The 21948-nt window shown below is 39.1% G+C and overlaps 1 protein-coding gene across 19 annotated transcripts in view; it reads right to left on the reverse strand.

Moving 5' to 3' along the window:
- KMT2C (lysine methyltransferase 2C) overlaps positions 1–21948 on the reverse strand; it is a 262120-nt gene that overhangs the window by 100061 nt on the left and 140111 nt on the right. For 17 of the 19 annotated variants that reach the window (XM_025291876.3, XM_025291897.3, XM_025291882.3 and 14 more), the window contains 4 exons: positions 21015–21177; positions 13717–13888; positions 11710–11824; positions 99–268 (listed from right to left, as the gene is read on the reverse strand). In XM_025291876.3, coding sequence (XP_025147661.3) covers positions 99–268; positions 11710–11824; positions 13717–13888; positions 21015–21177 — 620 coding nt within the window. Of the gene's footprint in view, positions 1–98; positions 269–7750; positions 7956–8085; positions 8264–11709; positions 11825–13716; positions 13889–21014; positions 21178–21948 lie in introns of those variants that run through there. The other 2 variants (XM_044947107.2, XM_044947106.2) reach the window with 2 other exon arrangements.

A 21948-nucleotide genomic window follows, 5' to 3' on the forward strand; every position in this document is an offset into this window, starting at 1 on the left:
GAATGACAAAAGCTTGGATTTCAAAATATACGGCAAAGCAGATGACTACGTGAATAGAAGCACACACAAATACTTCAGTAGAGTAACTATCTTCTTACCTTTTGCACATATTACAGTGAAGCATGTCTTTCTGCAATTCTGGATGGTAGCACTTCCCACAGAAAGGACACAAGTTCTCCTGCTGTTGGTAACAACTGTCACACACCAGGCAATTGTGGTGCCACTGAGAACTAGAGCGTGTGCCACACTCTACACAGATTCTGCAATTCTAAACACCAGGAAAAATGAAAACAGAAACAGTTTGTTCTGCATGTGTACTGCAGTTCTGGTGTACATCTTTTTAAAAAAACCAATGACACATTTGTAGATCATATATTAAACTTTAATTTTTATGACACTAAATTTAGGGTGTATGTTTTTGAAAAAGCTGCTTGATTTGAATATCTGGTATCATTCAATTTACACTAAAACTTCCTGGAAAGTGTAAGTAGGGGATAGAGACATCCAAGAAAACATAAATGGGGGAAGAAGAAAACCAAAAACATGGCAATCCAAACTTCAAAAAAAGAAACACAATCCAAAATCAGGAAGCAGCTTGTGTTGAGTAAGTTTTGCTAAACTCCCTACTGTGAGAGCAAAATGGCCATGCTAGGGCATTCCGTTTGTTTATGTGTAGCTCAGAAACTAAAACGAAGAATACGCGCTAAGGAAACAACGATGATCTACTCCAAATGATTAGGTGTCTGAAATTATGAAAATAATCACTCAACACGAAAATCCAATATGACTGCTCGTATTTTCAGAACAGAGAGTGGCACCATCCTTAGCAAAGAACTACTGATGGCAGGCCTGGCAGAGGCCTGGGGCACCTCCTCTGGGCCGTGAGCAAGGTAGCCTTAACACCCAGGGCACAAGGCTCATAGACTGTGGGATGCTCACTACTCAACCCCAACTTTGCAATCTAAATCACCACTAAAAAGGAACTTTCTTTTTGAGCTGCCATTTTGATATAAAAGAGATGTTCAATAAAAAAGAGAAATGAGCATGACCACAGATCTGCTAAAGTCTGTATACAGATTATAAAGTGGATGTGCTCATACATATTGATGCCAAAACCCTAAAATGTTAGAAAACAAACTCCAATAGCAAATTAAGAAAATAATAAAACCATGCCAAATGGAGTTTATTAAAAAAAAAATGCAAGGATGGTTAAATATTAGAAAAAAACATGATAATAAAATTTAACATATTATTAGGTCTGAGAAGATAAATTATTTCACTAGATGCTGAAAAGGCCTTTGTATAAAAATTAAAGTCCACTCCTAATTAAAAAAAAAACTTTGCAGACAATAAAAAAGCATGGGTATTTCCTTGATGTGAGATACACACAAATTTCAACTCAAAAGCCAGCATTTTGTTTCTAAATGGGGAATCCTAGAGACATTCCCACTAAGGGCAGAAAGGAAGCAAGGATGCCTACTATCTCCACTGTTTAACATGGTTCTGAATCAACGTAAACACCAAAACAAATGAAAACAGAGGTAAGAAAAGGAAGAGAAGAACTAACAGTACTTGTAGATGACAGCACACTCGGAAATCCTCGACAATCTATTTTAAATGTAATAAAATTAGCAATAAAATTCAATAGAATCCACATGCACAAACAATAACTAGTTAAAAGACATAATGAATGGGAGAGTCCAATTTATAACATCCACAAAATAGAGAAAATGTTTAAGAAGAAACTTAAGAGAACTCTCAGATGGTTCAAACTGGATTTAGAAAAGGCAGAGGAACCAGCGATTAAATTGCCAACGTCCATTTGATCACTGAAAAAGCTGAACAATTCCAGGAAAACATTCGCTTTATTGACTACGCTAAAGCCTTTGACTATGTGGATCACAACAAACTGTGGAAAATTATTCAAGAAATGAGAATACCAGACCACCTTACCTGCTTCCTGAGAAACCTGCATATGGGTCAAGATGCAACAGTTAGAACCGGTCATAGAACAACGGACTGGTTCCAAATTGGGAAAGGAGTACGTCAAGGCTGTATATTGTCACCCTGCTTATTTAACTTATATGCAGAGTACATCAGGCTGGATGAAGCACAAGCTGGAATCAAGATTGCCGGAGAAATATCAATAACCTCAGATATGCAGATGACACCACCCTCCTGACAGAAAGCGAAGAGCAACTAAGAGCCTCTTGATGAAGGAGAAAGAGGAGTGAAAAAGCTGGCTTAAAATTCAACATTCAAAAAGGAAGATCGTGGCATCTGGTTGCATTACTTCATGGCAAATAGATGAGAAACAATGGAAACAGTGAGAGACTTTATTTTCTTGGGCTCCAAGATCACTGCAGATGGTGACTGCAGCCATGAAATTAAAAGACGCTTACTCCTTGGAAAAAAAGTTATGACCAACCTAGACAGCATATTAAAATGCAGAGACATTACTTTGCCAACAAAGGTCTGTCTAGTCAAGGCTATGGTTTTTCCAGTAGTCATGTATGGATGTGAGAGTTGGACCTAAATCCTAAAGGAAATAAATTCTGAATATTCATTGGAAGGACTGATGCTGAAGCTCCAATACTCTGGCTACCTGATGCGAAGAGTGAACTCACTGGAAAAGACCCTGATGCTGGGAAAGATTGAGGGCAGGAGGAGAAGGGGACGACAGAGGATGAGATGGTTGGATGGCATCACCGACTCAATGGCCATGAGTTTGAGCAAGTTAGAGAAGATGGTGAAGGACAGGGAAGCGTGGCGTGATGCAGTCCATGGGGTCACAAAGAGTAAGACACGACTGAGCAACTGAACAACAACTAAGAAATGTCTAAAACCTACACAAGGAAAATTAGAAAGCATTCCTAGAAGACTTTAAACCAGGCTTGAACAAATGCAAAGACATACCGTGTTCTTAAGATGTCCTAACATCAAGATGTCACTGTCAACATTACATTTAAAGTAACCCTGATAAAAATTTCAGTAAGATTTCTCATGGAGCCTAGAGTTCACATGCTTCCCAGGTGGCTCAGGGGTAAAGAACCTGCCTGCCAAAGCAGGGGACGTGGGCTCCATCCTCGGGTCTGGAAGATCCTCCGGAAGAGGAAATGGCAACCCACTCCCAGTATTCTTGCCCAGAAAAATCCCATGGACAGAGAAGCCTGGCGGGATACTACGAAAACTGGATTAGAGTCATACGTAAAAAAATAATGCAGAAACTAGAAAAACATATGAACTCTCATATAACCTCAGTATAGGCAAAGGCTTTCTAATTTTAACTAAAAACTCCAGAAGCAATAGAAGACTGATAAATCTGACTACATAAAAATAAACTTTTACACGGCAAAAAAAAAAAAAAACAAAAAAACAAAAAAACAAAAAAACACCCCACAGGCGAAGTCAAAAGGCAAATAAACTGGAAGAAAGTACTTGCATCATACAACACAGATTAAGGGCCTTATATCCCAACCATATAAGGAACTCTTAATTGGGGTGGAGTAGGGGTCAAAATCTTCAAGAGTAACATGCAAAACACAAGAAAAGACTACTCATAAAAAGGGGTGAAAATGACCCTTAAGCATAAGAAAACATGGCCAACTTCACTAGAGAGAAATGAAAATTAAACTACATTGAGGGAACATTTTTCACTCATAAGACAGGCAAAAAATTAAAAGCCAAATAGGACACCCTATTGGCAAGAATGTAGAAAAGTTCTCTCATGCATGAGTGGCGGCAGCAGGAACTGACTCAAGTCCCACGAAAGGGAATTTGACAATACCAAGCAAAATTATATGTGCATTTATCCCCCAACCCCAGCCAACAAGCCCACTTCTAGGAATTTATTCTAGAGATTTGCTCCCATATGCACAAAGTTACTGACTACTGAATCATTCTAATGTAAAATACTAGGAAAAACCTAAATACTGAAGCATAGGTCACAGGTTGGAAATCTGTGTTTCAAATATAAGGAAAAAAAAAGGAATGAGGAAGATTTCTATAAACTGAAATGAATTCCAGATAATAAGTAAAAAAAGTAACATGCCAAAGAGCACATATAACAATATGCTACCTTCAGTGTAGAAAAGGGAAACATGTTTGCTTATCATTAAAAAAATACACACAGGAAGGATAAACCAAAAGTTTCTGAAACAATGTTAATATCCTATGTACTTTTAAAAACTAAATAAGCCAAGAATGAGAAATTAAAAACACTTCAGGAATAACACAAGGATTCTCACCATGCACTATACAAGAATGGATATGTAAGCATGAGGGGAGGCAAAGAACTCGGCGGGAGGGGTCAGAATTGGGGTACTGGTTTAAATTCATCATTTATAAATGATGTCCATATGTGAGTACACACATACTTACATGTGTACTTGTACACATGCACATGTGTAAGTGTGTGTACAGGCATGTAGTTCCTGCCTCACCTGCTGAGAGGACAAAGAAGCAAACATCCACAGAGCAGTGAGCAAAGCCAGGAGCCCACCTCCACTAAAGGAACGCGGCCTATTTACAGAAAGGAGGACTACCGAGTCCAGGGCAGGGAAGGTATAAGATGACTTTGGAATATCTTGCTATGCCCAAATACAATGAAGTGCTCAAATAAATGGGAGGACATCTAACAAAAACACAGGAGCCAGCTTGAAAAGACCACCAAAGGCAAAGATGGAACAATCTGAGCACAAATCAGGTACAGTAATAAATTATTGACAAGAACAAGAATTCATGAGTCAGCACTGACAATATATAAATCATTTTAACATGTGAAAGAAGGGTGGATTCTGGATTACAATAGAATGCAGAGGTTGACAGGTAAATGTTTACTTAGAAAAGCATATTTTACAAAAAAACCGGTTAAAACACTGCATCAGGCATTGGTTCCTATCATCTTGGAGAAAATTTTGAGGAGCAATAAGATATTTGCAAGGTCAAGTGTCTCCTCACATAACACTTTTTTAGATACAAGAGGGAAAAACAAGTGGAGAAACCTGCGCAGATGCTCAGAACTCACATCGCCTGTGAGGGAGAGGGAAGCTCCAGGTGTGTCCAGGGGAGGGCCTACCAAGGGCACAGACTTGCTCAATCTTCTGGCCAAGAATGAGAAACTATATAATCGTGAGGATATGTCAGACAAAGACAAAAGGAGCAAAGTTCCATTTGTGATTAAAACAAACAAACAAACAATCCAGGCATGTGAGGAAAAACTCTATTATTCAACACTGTCAATATCAAACAGACAAAGGAGGGTTTAAGAAACTTTGCAGATTAAAGGAGTTTAAAGAAGCATGACAACTAAATGGAACACCTGACCCTAGACTAGATCCTGGAACCTACAGGGAAGAGGCACACGCTGTAGGGACATTAAATCAAGTGACAAGTTGAAATATGAAGGGTAGACTAGATTGATGTAAATGTGCAGAGTGATAATAGTGCAGTGATTATGTAAGAATATCCTCATTATTGAGAAATACACATTTACATACTTAAGGGTAAAGGGAACATGGTGTAACTCGCCCTTCAAATGGTTCAGGACAAAAAAAAATTAATACACAGGATGGAGTGGGCAGGGAGGAGGTAGAAAGGAGAAAGGGCATGATGACCTTACTGAAATCCCAACAACTAAAGAATCCAGGTAAACAGCATATGGGCATTATTTTTATTTTTCTTGCTTTTAAAGTTTGAAATTACTCCCAAATAAAGCCTTTTAAAATGTATCATATACCAACACACTGGCATTCTCAAGAGAGAAACAGAGAAAAGAAAGCTGTGGGACAATGACTGGTATACAAGATCCTGAAAGGAGCATCTCTACCTCAGTTCAAACAGCCACACTAGACTGACACCTCCAGGAAGGCACACCTAGCTGCCCCTGTACCTCCAGCCTCCACCACAGTGTCTGAATTTGACTCAAGACTATAAACATATGAAAGAATTCAACAGTAGAAGAAGAGTATCACTCTTCAAACTGCTCAGAGGATAAGTACTCCTATGAAAAACTCCAGGATAATTGAGCACTTATGTCAAGCAATATGCTGAGCACTTTACAATCATTTCTCTAAATCCAACACCCCTGTGAGGGAAGGACTTTAGCTACAAAATGAAACTTGGCTTACAGAAGTCAAATAAATTGCCAAAGATCTTGTATTTACTAAGTGAAAAACCTGAGATTTGACTCCACTGCCTAATCTTTTTAATCACTTTATAATACCTCCATAGAACAGAAGAAAACACACTGCACTATCTACTCATATTCTCAGCAGTATTATAAATTCTGCCACGTGAAAAATAGCAGCAATTACTGAAAACAAATCAGTAAGAAGGCAGCACAAAAGGAAGCCAGAGAACAACCTCCAGAAATAAACTCGGAATTCTGGACACATTTTCCAAGATAATGAAAACCACGACAAAGAAAATAATGATTTAAAACAGGAAACAAAATTACCTAGATGCTACTAAAGGTTATTAAAGAGAAAGTAAAGAAGGTAAATATGTTTTAAAAAAAGAAAGAAGGTGAATTTAATCAACACTTCTCTAGATCTTTCCATTGGACCTAAAAGGAGAATGACAAGGGTCAACACGGAAAGAAAAAAAGTTCCCAGAGTAAAAAGAAAAAAGTTGTAATGCAAAACTCTGCCAGACGAAATTTGTGTCATAGGTGGAAGGCAATAGTCTCTTTCAGGTTTGTAAGAGTCCAGAAAATTTAAGATTTTTTAAAAATAGAGGTGCATAACCATGTCTCCAAAAGACTAGTAGTGAGATGACATTGTAAACTACAGAGAGATTTTTTCACCCTGCCAAGAAAAAGTGACGTGGTCTACAGTCTGGGTTAACTTAAGACAGAAGGCAGAGAGAAAACTTCTGATTTCTTCCTTTTCAATGGGAAACATGAGCAGAAAATTTTACAGTTTCATTTATAACTTTTTTCATAAAATACGATTCTGAATTGCAATCATTGCATGGAATAAAAAGAACTGAAAAACAGAAAGCTAAACGAACAGACTTGTCTTAAAACAGCCAAGCATTTCAATTACATCCATTAATCTAAGTGCTTGACTATTAAACTCTTCAAAAGGTACAGTTAAAATGACACAGAAGGATCCAATATAACGATGTGAAAAGATCATATTCAGCTTGTAAACTAAAACCCCGCACGGCCATATTGTCAAGCAAAGCAAAATATCTGGTTCCCTCCTCCCAAAAAGGGGGCATACACAGAATACGGAGTATAGTTTTACACTGATAAAAAGCAGATCATCATCAGCCTGACATACCTGCTTAATAACCAGCACAAAGTAGTTTTTTAAAGGAAAAAAAAAAAAAAGAGCAAAATGCAAGGAGAAATTGGTAGTGGTCAATCGTAAGTACATCTGAATATGCTGTTGAATCAAACGGACAAAAACGGGAAAAGAGCTTCATTTAATTAATAAACACATACTACAAGTTTAAAACGTCACCATTGGAAGGCATCCAAATACACGTCATAAAGCTACACTAGCGAAACTGACTTAACACAATTAAAGCAGAATCTAATATGTTTAAGTACAACCTAAAAAAATCAATGTGCCTAAAGTTACCAGTACAAAAAATTTGAGTGCAGCCAAAGCTATAATCAAAGGTAAATTTATAGTCTAAAATATCTCTTCCTTAGGAAAGCGAAGGAAGCGATCACGAATTCAACTTCATATTTCAGAAAAGTAAAAAGAAGAGCGGTGGCGGAGATTAAGGGTAAACATACAAACTCATCCGACGCAGATTTCTTTTTTCAACCCGGAACCGAACCAAACCATGGGACAACCCGCGGAAGCGCCCCAACCCGCAGCCAGGAAGCAACTGCTCAGAGGCTGCAGGAGCCCGAGCCGCCTCCGCCCCGGGGTCGCCCTCCCAAGTGACCACACCTGAGAGCGGTTACCCGCGGACTAGGCCCCGCCCTGCTACGCCCCACGCCCTAGGACCAGGTGCGCGCCGGCAGGTCCAGGTGCCGGCCCTCCAACGGGGTGGAGCGGGGCGCGGGGAGCGGCCCCCGGCACCTCCTCCCACCGCCCCACCCAGGCCCCATCCCCAGGAACCTACCGGCAGGATCGCCGCCCTTTCCAAGACTCTCCGAGGAGGGACCACCAACACCTACCGCACCACCGGCCAGCACCGCGTCCCCGCAGGCAGCTTCGGGAAGCAGCCCCAGGCTGGAGCCACCTCGAGGCCTGCAAGCCCCGCGCGGGGACGCCTCCTACAGGAAAACCGCGAGGCCTCGACTTCCAACGACCGCCTCTGTCTCCGCCCCGCCCCCTCAAGGCCCCGCCCACCCCGCCCCCGCTTCTGAAGGCCACGCCCCTCCAGCCCGAAGGATGCGGACACCAGCAGGAACCCGAGCGCAAAATCAAGGGCAGAGGTGATAGAAGCGCGTTTCTGTGGCCTTGGGACTAGAGTGCGAGGGGGCAGGGAGACCGCAGGTGTATTCTACATGTTTCCTGAGAACCTGACATTTTTCATGAAAATGCTAACTCTAAAAAATACAGGGAATTCCCTGACGGTCAAGTGGTTGGGGTTCAATCCCTGGTCGGGAACGAAGGTCCCGCAAGATAATCAATCAATTCTCTAAAAAAGTTAATATAAATGGTAACTGCTTCCCTGGTGGCTCAGACGTAAAGAATTCGCCTACAGTGCGAGAGACCCGGGTTCGATACCTGGGTCGGGAAGATCTCCTGGAGAAGGGAATAGCTACCCACTCCAGTATTCTTGCCTGGGGAACCCCATGGACAGAGGAGCCTGGCGGACTGTACAGTGCATGGAGGTCACAAAGGCTCGGACACGACTGAGCGACTAACACTTGCACTTTCAACTGCACTTAGCATTTGTATATTTGTTGTTAATGTTAATCCCAAGTGCTCTCTAAGACGTGTGAAAGATGCAAGATTTTGCAGTTAAGAATGAGGCTGTGGACCGCACAGGGAATCTGCTGGGGCAGCAGTGAGCAGCACCCGCGGAGCCAGGGGATTCTTCACACACATCACCTGACAACAGGAACCGCAAACAGCACAGGGTAATTTATAAAGAGAAACGCCTGCGTTTTAGAAACAATTGAATTAATACCCCGTTTACTACAGATTTCAACTGTGCCATTACAGTTCACTTCTGGACCAAAAGGTTTCTTAAGTTTTTGAGTATCACTTTATTCATTACATCTGCCGTGCAAGGAATTGCTGGTTGGCACTTTTGAGGTCCAATTACTCTGAACCCAGTAAACCCAGTCCTGGCTTTATCAAACTACTTTTATACAAATACTTATTATACAAAAGGCATTCTTTGTATAAACATTATGAAAGACAAAGAATGCCATTCTATTAAACCACATCTTGGAAATGTAGTTTAAAAAGCAAAATTATTTTAGATTAATATTTATTTTCTGGGTTAAGCCAGTGTAATTACCATAGATCAAAGAACTTTATGCCTAGCTTCATGTCTACTCTGTGAAATTAAGACTACAATAATAATTTTAAAAAAAATTTCAGCCTGAGGGGGTATGTAGAGATGCCCAATGGATCTAGAGAGTCTTTAGTTCTCTAGGATCCAAATCCTAACATAGATGAAAATCAGATTAATATTCCTTGGAACTCCCCTGGTGGTCCAGTGTCTAAGCCTGTGCTCCCAATGTAGGTGGCATGGGTTCAATCCCTGGCGGGAGAACTAAGATCCCACAAGCCCAGCCCACAAGCCGCCCCCTTCTTGCCCTGGGGAAAAAAAAGAACTACTCTGTTCCTCAAGTTAGTATGATAGCACAGGGAGCATAATATATTGGATAAAGCATTAAAATGTAATACAAGAAACATGAATTTTAGTCTCTCTTCTACCTCTGCAAATTAGTAACTCAGGCAATTCACTTAATTGCTAGTCCCTCACCAGTTCTAAATTAGTTTACCCTATAGATTTCAAAGGAAGCAAATTAACTATTTTTATGACTGACTCATCCTAGAGAACATTCAAAAAGTCAAAGTAAATAATGTTTGTAAACATCTTCCTAACAGAAAATACAGTTTTATTCAGCTAGTTGGGAATTAAAGGTAAACCTGAGTTATTCTCATCTTCTACTTTCACTTTAAGAATGTGAATATTTTGGCTTCCATGAACAAATAAATCTCAATTTGTTGTTATCTGCTGCTGCTGCTGCTAAGTCGCTTCGGTCGTGTCCGACTCTGTGCGACCCCATAGACGGCAGCCCACCAGGCTCCCCCGTGCCTGGGATTCTCCAGGCAAGAACACTGGAGTGCGTTGCCATTTCCTTCTCCAATGCATGAAAGTGAAGTCGCTCAGTCGTGTCCGACTCTTAGCGACCCCATGGACTGCAGCCCACCAGGCTCCTCCGTCCATGGGATTTTCCAGGCAAGAGTACTGGTGTTGTTATCTAGTACTATACTAACTGCCCAGTGGGTAGAGCTCTCAGCTAGCCTATAGCATTTAGAGATTCAGACAAAAGAGCCTCCATAAGTTCCTCAGGAAGCTTACAGAAACTCAGAATGCAACACCTCAAGGTCATAAATATGCAAAGGCAACGGAAGAGATGGAGCTGGGGAGAATCACTGACTGAAAGACTACCTAGAAAATACTTTAAATAGCTGAAAATACACCTTATTAAAAGCATCCTACCAAGCAGAAAGACTGGTATCATAAGTACTGAAAAAGAAGTGGGAAAATGTCTGCAGATCCTAACTCTCAAAACCTGAAAGAAACTTTACATCTAAAAACAACAGAGATCTAAATGAATAAGCACTTATTAAAACTACTATGGGGGAGGAACAATATACATATGCATATACAATGATTCCAAATATTTAATACAAATTTATACATATATACACACAAATATATATACATGTGAAATCACAATAAAATCATCTAAAAGTCAATCTAATCAAATATACTCTGATTTATTTCTGGATTTTAAATTAATAGATTTAAAAAATATACCTATTTTAGTATCTGCATACAGGGATACTACCTACTTCAAAGAGTTTCGAAGATTAAAGGTGAATCATTCAGGAACAATTCCTTTGCCATGAAGTACCATATAGATATTTATGTTAGATGATAGGTTCATAAGCAGCACTTTTGAAAACAGCCTAAAACTGTAAAGAACCCAAATGTTCACTACTAGGTGACTCAATGAACAAATTCTGGTACTGCTGCTGCTGCTGCTAAGTCGCTTCTACTATTCAGCAATAAAGAGGAATCACTGCTGGTATGTGCAACATTGGGGGTGAACTTCAAAATAATTATGTTGGGTTTAAAAAAAATGCCCACCAGCCAAAAAAAGAAAAGGGTATATATTATTTGACACCACTTACATAAAATTCTAGAAAATGCAAACTAATCTATGGTGAGAGAAACCATACTGTCTGGAAAATCAGAGGGAGCAGTGCAGTGAACAGTGAGAACAGAGGAACTCCCAAGGGCACCTGGGAACTTTTAGGGGTTGTAAATTTGTTCATTATCTTAAAGATGATGGTTTCATGAGTGTACATGTGTCTAATTAAATTACAGACTTTATATGTGTGCCATTTACTGTTTATCAATTATACATCAATTAAATTTTTTGTAAGTTGAATGAAATATACAGATTTGAATAGGTATCTGATTTGTCTGCTCTATATATTAAAAAAAAACATACAGATGATATTTTTCTTAAAAAAATAAACAACTTACTTTGCATTTCCAGCCATTGGTTGGTACTGATTTCATAACTGGTTGAAGACAAAAAGTATGATACCCTTTGTCACACGTATCACACACTAGCATCTTGCTATCTTCTCCCGATTGTCTAAAAAATAAGATAGCATTAATGATGCCTTATCTTTAGACTTATGTTTGTGACATAAGTAATCATGAGAAGAATCTGTCCTGGGAACTGCCCAGTTCATAAATGCCCTCAGTGTCAGTTCTGCCTATGCCCAGATAATGACAGTGCAAACCCTTCAGAGGATGAGACAGACGTCTTCCAAAGGTCTCTAAAAGATTATCCTTACTGAACGCTCACCTATGGTGAACCTGCTTTGGTCATTTTAGGATTCCTGCAGAGAAGGAGGGGTTAAGGCAAGATGAGTGATTTTGATCTTTATTTTTTAAACATCCCATACCCATCTTCTTTTGGGCAAGGAGCGGTAACCAATAGGTGATGCTGCATGGAAAGGAACAAATCCTGGCACGGTGAACTGGAAGAACAGTGTGATATAATACAGAGAGGATCAAATTTGGATCCGACCTACATTTGCATTCAGACTTCTATTTTTCTAGCTGTGAGACTCCTGACTAACTCAGACTTGAGTCCTCTTGGCTTCAAGTACAAAATGTGAATGAAAATCAAAGATTACCATGAGAATTAAATATAATTCTGGCTGAAGAGCTAAGAACATCCATTAAATAATAAATGCTAAATAAACAGATACAAGAATAATAATATTGTCATAATTATTAGGAATTGTAATTAAAAACCTAAAATCTTCCCCTGAACACTTTTTTACCCTGAAGATTGGGCCCTTGTCCTGTCCATAGTCTCTGCCTTGATTCTTGATTGTTCATCCCTATCAGAAACTAAGAATTTAATTCAAGAGGAGGGGAAAAGAAAAACTAGGGAATGCAAGAAGAGCTGAGAGAGGAACCGCTGAATAAAACCTGGGGATAAACAGAAGTAAAAAGGAAGATCGGTTAGTTGGCCTTCAGTAATTTCTTATTTAATTTAACAAATTCTACATGTAAAATTGCACATTGTATCTCTTCAGCTATGTGGAAAGATCCTAGAAGAATAGCACTCTTTTCTTCACCTCTTATTCCTTCTCAAGAAGCTAGGCATAGGTACAAGGTATCAACTAAGTGTTTACTGATATTTTCACGTGGTCTTATTTATTCCACATAATTCTAAGATATTGATGCTTATTGTTGTCAAATTAAATTACAAATAAAACAGACTGAACGTGGCAATGGAGAGCATCATTTCTTATTATAAAAATTATCAGCTTGTAAACAATTTGAAGACTGCTGTAGATGGAGGTAACATCCCCAAATTATCATGCTAATTAATTAGTAGCATGAAAAAAAAATCACAGAAAAGACTGGAGCAATGATCAAAGGATGGAATAAAACAAACAAGAAAAGATAACCCCACTGCAAACATTTACATCCATACAACATTTTGTTTCAGGATTACAGTGAAGGTAACTGCCTTTCAGATAGATGGAAATTTCTTTTAAAACAGTAGATTTAGTATCAGTTGTTCCTCCTGGAATAGAAACTGAAACTTATCACCGATTCTTTGGCTCATTCTAATAACTACTTTCCATAGTGAGTGGTTTATTTTCCTATTAAATTTCACCCCCAGTGTCCCTCAGGAAGAAGGGGGGGCGGGGAAGCTGCTTTATTTTTCTAATGCTTACTTTTAATTGTTAAAATCATTCATTTAAAATTGTTGGCAAATTTAAACTGGCTTTTTAGGCAACCAGGAATTTAAACTGTTAAAATTATTTTTTGTTTAGACTTGTTTCAAAGTAATATAAGTTAATAAATACCTAGCAAGTTTTAAAGACATGATGAAGTCAGTGTGAACGAATACAGCTGCAGCATGAACAACCTTTACCATATTTACACAAACCTTTAGGACCTAATAATAGGGTCTGTCTTAAACTCAATACACACCTTTGAGTTGAAATTAAAACTTACTTGCAGTTCTGGCACACTTTGCACTCAGGACATTGCCAACCTGCCCGTTTTAATGGAGTAACCGCTATATCCAGGCACATTCCATGATAGTGCTGACCACAAGTAGTACAAAAGAACTGATCTAAGAGGTCTCCCGGGCTGTCGCACACTGCACAGTTTGCATCTTCCTTTGCTATAATTAACAGTAAAACAACGAAATTGTTGTATAAGAATTTAATAGTTCTCTGACTTTACAGTTTAAAAAAATCACTCGAAGGGAATTTTCATGGTAAATCTTTCAGACACGTGAAATTATCCACATTGAACTGATATCCAATCAGAATAAGGTCTCACTAAAAACACTGTACTATCTTTAATCTAATTTTAGTCACATTAAATTTAATCATATAGTTTTGCAATTATTTGTGCCTACATCTACCTGAGACCATATGCAGTTCTTATTTTGTTTTATATCCCTAATACCAATGATAATCCTGGGCACCTAGTTAATGTTCAATATATACTTGCTGAAAAGAATCAAAAAGGAAAATATGAACTGAGAGACGCGTTGCAGTGCAAAAACAAACATTTTTATCTGGATATTATACATAAGGTTTTGAAATTAACTAAAGAGACAAAATTAAGAAATGCTAATATCAAGTAGATTAAGATGCTTCTTAAGCATAAACAGAGTAATTTTTATTCAAATCAAATAAGGGTTTTTTAATACTGGAAAATATATGAGGGAGAACATTAAAGATGGAAGCTACACATTCATACACAAATACAATACTTCATATACTAATTCTATATTGATGTATTTTAACTACCAGTTGTAAAACAAAACATTAAAAATCTATATAATTATCAACATCATCTATCACTAAATGTGGATTAAAAGGAATGGCACTTTTTAATACTTCTTGTACCATCTAAAAAAAAGAATAAACTGCCTTGCCCAGCACAAAATTAAACTCATGCATATTACAATATAATAAGGAAAAGAATGTATTCTAAAATCATACCAATTTGGTGATATATATGCACATGCCTGTAACTGCATTTAAGTATGCTCTCAACTAAACGGTCTGATCAACTGATTGAGGACTGTTTTAAATCATACATAGGATTTTCTTCTCTTTTGCTTTCTGAAGACCTGGTCAGTCCTCTCTGGCTTCAAGTCCTTCCTACGTGCCTTCCTGTCCCCCAGTCTAGAAACGGTTAATGATCTGTTCCTTTTCCTTATACCTGGTGTTAGTTGGCAGCTGGTCTTGTGGGCTGTGGAAGTCTTTGGCATACAGACTCTTATTCACAGAGTCCTTCTAGAATGCTTACAAAGACCAAACTCTGCGGTGTGCGGGCAGCGCACAGACAGGCCCTGGGCTGCCTCGAGAGGTAAGCTGGGCCTGGTGGCTGCCGACCCGCCACTCGTCGGAAGCTCCCGTAACTTCTCGGGCCTTACCTTTGTTGCCATGTCGCAGCACTGACAGCCAGCATTGCACTCACACTGAAGTGTCCTACCTTGAGTTCTAGGATAGCCGCTTTCTCCTGGTAACTCCTGAGGCTTCCCATGCCTCCATCTCAAGCCCTGTGCTCCTTCTGTAGCTCCACAAGGCCTCCAAATGCTGGAGGCTCTCAGGAGTCCATTCTCTTCCTCCTTTCCGAATCCCCCATAGTTTTTTTCTTTGTAATCACATCAACTTCTACACCATAAAAACACCATAATTCTCAGAACTCTTATCACTAGCCCTAAACTTCTTTCTATCTAACCCTCAAATGTTATTTTCAAATCTTTCCGGACTTCAATAGCCACGTGTTCTAAAAACACCCAATCTCTACACCTCTAGCATAAAACTTATTTTTAAAACCGAAACCTCTCCCTTCTTTCTCGACCTGCTGGTAAAGAAGCATTAGTGTCACTACTGACCCTAAACTTGTCCCTGACCCAACATACTCAAATGGACACCAGTTCTTATTGAGTAACTTTCTACATACCCCTCTTCCATCTATCTGTACAGCTCAGTCCATCACACTCTGTCTTGGTATTAATAACTGCAGTTACCTGCTGAATGGAATGTTTGCCTAGGGTTCTGACCTTCTCCCTAATCAGCCACACATCCAGAGCAATTTTCTGCGACTGTTATACCCTGCCTAAATTTAAACTTTATCAATGCCTCCTGTCTCACCTTGAAAAAACCACAAGTTTCTTGAGGTTTTGAGGCCAAAAAAAAAAAAAAAGGAATGGGGGCCTTCTCTCCTTTTCCAGCTAAATTTCAGAACACTCACTATTTCCTGGTTAGATCAAGCAGTCTGCTGTGCACAGAACACAACAGACTGCTCAACCCTTGTGAGGTTGTGCGCATCCTGTTTCTTCTGCCTGTAACCGTGTTCCCTTGCTGCACTGCAAGCCCGTTCCAAGGAGGCCTTTCAAACTCTTGCTCAGACATAAACCCTGACGATCTAATGTTACCACACCTAAACGCCCATTTGGTTGTTGACTATTTCTTTCCCTGTATGCTTAGAATAAATTATTATATAATCCAGTTAATTATATTTAAAAGAAAGCATTACTTTTAAAAATGAAATTACACGTATTAATTCATTTTTATAGAAATGGCAACAAAATAAATTATTTCTCAATACTAAAAGAGAGTGCCATATTTAACTCATTCAAGTACATTTAAAAACTAACCTTTGATTTTTCTTACCCTCAGAACGTACAGAAATTGTGGCAAATACTTGACTCTATCAGATACTCAGTTCATCCTGTGAAACTTCTAGAGTTTGCTACTCTGCAACTTCAACCTGCCTGGGAGCTACCAGTCACATGTAGCTAACTGGGCGATGGAAACGTGACTAGTCCAAATTGACATGTGCTTTACATAAAACACACTCTGAATTCCAAAGATTTAACAGGAAAAAATATTACTGTGAATAGCTCAAAATTTTATTGATTACAAGTTGACATATTAACATTTTGGATACACTGGATTAAATATGTATTGTTAAGATTAATTTCAGATAAAAAATTTAACTATTGGAAAAATTAAAATTACATATATTGCTCACATTATATTTCTATTGCACAGCCCTGTTTTATGTAGCAAAGCTCATTCTGTAACAAGATAATTGTGTGCATCACTGTGGCAGGATTACTTTTTATCCTATGACATTTCCTACCAATTCCTTGATGACAATAGTCATGTTGCTTGATTAGTATGCCTCATATAATAAATGGGGCCCAAAAAAAAATTTCCACATGATTATATTCAGCATAAAAGAATCAGCATAAAAGATCTATTAAGCATTATATAAAAATAATAATAGAAAAAAGTTGGTTCCAACCACTTGTTCAACCTGTGAGAACATACAGAAATCTGTAGAAATATTAAAACGGCCTTTTGAAGGTCATGCATAAGAAGATATTACTGGGTAGCGTGTCATGTCAGACATAAGTATATGTACTTACACATACATGTATGTCTGAAAGTCACAGAAGCATTAAGTTTGAAGCAATAATCAAATGACTAAGTGAACATTTTCTTTAAGCAGTTGGGAAAGCAAAATAGACGGAGTAGACTAAAGCTAAAGACAATTTAAGGAAGGGCAGGAGTAAAATCCAGGTCAATCTCTCTTCAAAGATGTTGATGCCCACTGGAAGGGCAAAGAAGGCAAAGAATATCCAAGTGCGCACAAAAGTAGAATGGTCAGAAGTAGGGGGAGAAGTGCCAGCACAGGCACGGCATGAAGGAGCTAAATGACGTAGGGGGAGCAAGAGAGGAGGGGGAGCAACAGGACAAGCTTTAGACACGTCACTGAGAAGAAATGGAGGAAAGACAAAAAAATGGAGCCTAAATTACATAGGGGCTTATCATGGGTCTCTAAACATGGTCAGATTGGAAGGGGAGACCACTGCTTAAGAGAGCCTAGATAGCACACAGGAAGAAAGAACAACAGAAGTGAAAGTATCATCAGACAGTCGATTTAAAAACGACTAAACCAGCACAGCTTTCTTACTTCCATCGACGTTACAACTTCTATGATCTAGGTTTTCATCACTGGTAGGACACTGCTGGGTGATTTGCCTATCAGTATGGAACCTCCAGAAAGAAAAAGCAAACCATGGATGTTGTCCAAAGAGGGTGGCCCACACAGCAGGCAGGTAGGGAAGAAAGAAAGGTCACTGGGCTGACAGATTTAAGGGAACAGAAAAGCTGCAGGACTTGGTGTCAAGAGAGACACAGCTAATAACATATTAGCTAGGGAGTTAAAATGAAGTAGAAGAAGCTACAGCTGAGTAAACACGCTGGGGGAGGCCAAGTGGCTTGAGATGCATCGTTCGCAGGTTCAGACCCTGCAAAAGACTTCTAACGGCAGACAGGATACATCCAAACGCCTTCCCTTGTTCACAAGGCCTGCGTCCAGCTGCACGTGCTCTGCACCATGCACCTGGCAGACACCGAGCTCCAGCACAGTGACTCCTGCCTCCCCCACGATCAGCCAAGCTCATGCCACGTGGCCTGCAGAGTAGCTGTTCACTCTACCTGGAAAATTCTCTCCTCTGATCTTGCACGGCTGGCTTTCTGCCATTTAGGCTTCCCTGAGGGCCAGAATACTACCTGGGAAGAACATGTGGTGTGTCTCCTAAATGGATATTTAGTGTAGAATGTCCAGGCTAGACTAGTGGACGCTGGCGTCAGCATGAAAGTAAGGTGACAGTCCTGACCAGCATGTCTCCAGGACGCAGCACCCAAAATTATTTTCTGATGAAAGGCTCAGTCCTGCTCACAGACGCTCTCTTTGCTGCGATTTTTTTTTTTTGAGGTCCATGTTTTTTTTTAGATTTCTCAACTTTGATAAAAAAGATATCATACTACTAACTCAGTTCACTACCACTGCACATGGCTCTGAGCTTAGCCAGCAAGACCAAGTATCACACTTGGTGCAAACCCATAACTGGAGCCTTAGATAAGAGCTGAAAGAACTACCTTTTAGTACAGTAATTCGTATATGTACACATGTATATGGTACAAGGCTATATGATTTTCACTGACTGTCATTTGAGCATTAATAACAACACTGTCATTTAAGATATCCCCATCTCTAAAACATAAAAAGTGCTTCATGCTGTGACAGACAACTAGGACGACTAAAAATACAAATGAAAGATTTTATAAGACTATTACCTCATCTGTATATTCCTGCAAAAGTCTATTGGCAATTCTTTACATCCGTGCATTAAAACAGAGAGTCAAAAAGCTGTGTCTTTAGGCTGCATTGTTTAAGATCCCCAAGGAATAGAATTTGCTCAGCTGGGCTTTGGTTTTACACCACTGACTTATATTGAGGGCTGTTACAAGAAACTGCCCTGTGGGATCTACTTAAGCTACTGTGAGACAAATTTCCACTGCCCTGTAGCATGTACACACGGTCTCAGTGAATTCTTATTACTACAAATCAGGCAACCACTCGCGCGCCCTTCTTCACGCTGACTGCTGGGGCGTTCTGCAGCCCGCGGGCAGGCTCAGGCGTAGGGAGGGCACTTCCTCTGGCAGTCGACCTCACCGTGACCTTCCCATCGGTCCTCTCCCTCTTCTTACCATTGGCCAAATTCTCTTCTTACCTTGAGTCTCTGTAAGTCTACTCTGGGACAGGGCAAGGCACCAACAATTTCAGTGTATCTTTTTAGCTTTATGTTGGCAGCAGGAACTTTGCATGGTAACTGACAGTAAATCATCTCACCTCAGTTCTTACATTTCATTATTTTACAAAACATTTTATGACCCCTAACATACAAATGTATATAAATCATGTATGTTATGTGAACAGTCTGCAAGAGAAAGTAGTACTGTCAATAAGTAACAGAATTTCTTGTGTTGGAACCATAGTCATAGAAAAGTTTGCATGTTGTTTAGTGAAGTCTAAATCATGACGATGTACAAAAGGCTAAATAAAAATTCTCAAACACACCCATAATTGTTTTATTCAATTGGAAAAGTGTGTTGGTAACACTTTAACACCCAGAATATAATCAATTCTGATGACTGGCATCACAGTCTGTGCACACAATGAAGTAATTCACTTCCTGAGGTCTTAAAATAAACAACACCCGTAATAGTAGCTGTGCATGAATGTTCTTTTTCTCCCAGATGAAACAGTGTATAATCCAAAACATGTTTAAAACTTTAAATTCCTTATTAGCTTAAATACAATCTGACATTTCAGTCTGCCTTCCCTATAATTTATGTCTTTACGGGATTAAGGGCAATATGATTATACATGTAGACACAAAATAACTAAATATAAAATTAGGGTACTGAACAAAGAAAAAATAATGATTATGAAGACTGTGTCTGAGATTAGTTTAAGCCTGAGGTAGCTGTATTTATGTTTCACAAAGCTGGAAATGATAGGGAAAAAGCCTTTATCGACATTCTAAGAAACAGGTAAAACCTAACAGATAACTAAGAGATGACATTAAAAAAAAAAAAAAAAAAAAAAGACTGAATTACAGAGATTTCACAAGCAGACTGGAAATTCAATTTACTAGGGGGAAAAAAGAACCCAAAACATGCATACTCATTGGAAATCCATATACTAAGAAACAAGTAAGATCTCTATTTAATGAAATGGATAGGAAAAGAGCTGTAATTTTCTGTATAACATAAATTTAAAACACTTAAACCTTTTCACCTAATTATAAAATACTGTTTGGAAAAGAAAGGGAAAAAAAGACAACTGAGGATAATAGATAACCATAACCAAGACAGATGAATCAAGAAGAAGCACTAACAGAATATCAGGACCATACATTTTCCAAGATTCTCCAAAGTGTTTTGGTGATCCTATCAACATACATCCTGAAATAACACCTGAGTGAACCATCTTCCAAATTTCCAACTAGGGAGTTTTTGTTTTTCTTTTTTAGTGTAAAAGACATTGAATTAAAGACATTTTAATTTTTTAAATGACCTATTAATACTTTATAGTACATATTAAAATACCATATACTCAGCAAATCTATTTGCATAGTTAGATTCTTAAAATAAGAATAAAAAAAAACAAAACATGCAAACTATCTTTGAATTTTCAAGCAAATAACTTTTTGGATATACCATCAACCATACTGTTGATAACAGATTTCTCCCCTGGCTCCTCACTCCCCCCACCCCCCAAGGATCTCTTCTGAAGACCTCTTTCAGTATTATATGATACTACCTTTTACCAGAAGCAGAGTAACACTTAGGGAACTTACAACATCTGTTATTTTAAGTAACTACATCGGTAAGTGTTTTTAGATGTATCTGTAGTAAACTTACATCTCTCAGGAGCTTGGTCAATGTGTTCTGGACAAAGAAGGAAGCAGTGACTGAGATCCTGAAAGGCGCCGGCTCCAGCAGCACAAGGGTAATGGTACATCTGGGCGCACTTCTCTTCACAGCATTTGATAGTGGCTCCAAGGTGCTTACAAAATGCACATCGCTGGAGGGAGCAAAGCATAAAGAAACCTCCTTATAACACCTGGAAAAGCAACGTTCAAATGTGGGGCAAGGAAGGTTCTAAGAAGTCCCTGTACATTACTAGTGAAACACGTTGAAGCCTGCAAAATACTAAATAAAGAATCAGTGAAAACGGTAAAATCTAAGGTCTCCATTCAGTGCTTGGTTTAATATGTTAATCCTTACATCAAGTTCAGAAAGTTAGCATTTCACTTTTTTTATACTGACTGTCAAAAACATACAACTACCATTCTTTAAAAAATTAATAATATGGTTAAAAGGGCAGTTTACTAGTTGAGGGTTGTTTTCAACAGGTGATTAAACCCCATCAATAAGCAGATAAAACAGAGAAAAACTAGTTACAAAATCTCTTACTGTTTTCACCCTGCCTAAAAATCAATATGGGGTTTCTCAGGTAGCACGAGCAGTGAAGTATCCCTGCCAATGCAGAAGACGTAAGAGTCATAGGCTCGATCCGTGGTTTGGGAAGATCCCCTTGAGAAAGAAATGGCAACCCACTCCAGTATTCTTGCCTGAAGAATTCCATGGACGGAGGAACCTGGCAGGATAGTCCACAGGGTCGCAAGAGTCGGACACAACTGAGCGTGAGCACAGACAGCAATCAGTATGAAGTAAATCAGTGCACAGAGAATAAGCTGCTGCTGCTGCTGCTAAGTCGCTTCAGTCGTGTCCTACTCTGTGCGACCCCATAGACAGAAGCCCACCAGGCCCCACCGTCCCTGGGATTCTCCAG

Source organism: Bubalus bubalis, chromosome 8 (assembly GCF_019923935.1).
Source record: "Bubalus bubalis isolate 160015118507 breed Murrah chromosome 8, NDDB_SH_1, whole genome shotgun sequence".
NCBI classification, from domain to species: Eukaryota; Metazoa; Chordata; class Mammalia; order Artiodactyla; family Bovidae; genus Bubalus; species Bubalus bubalis.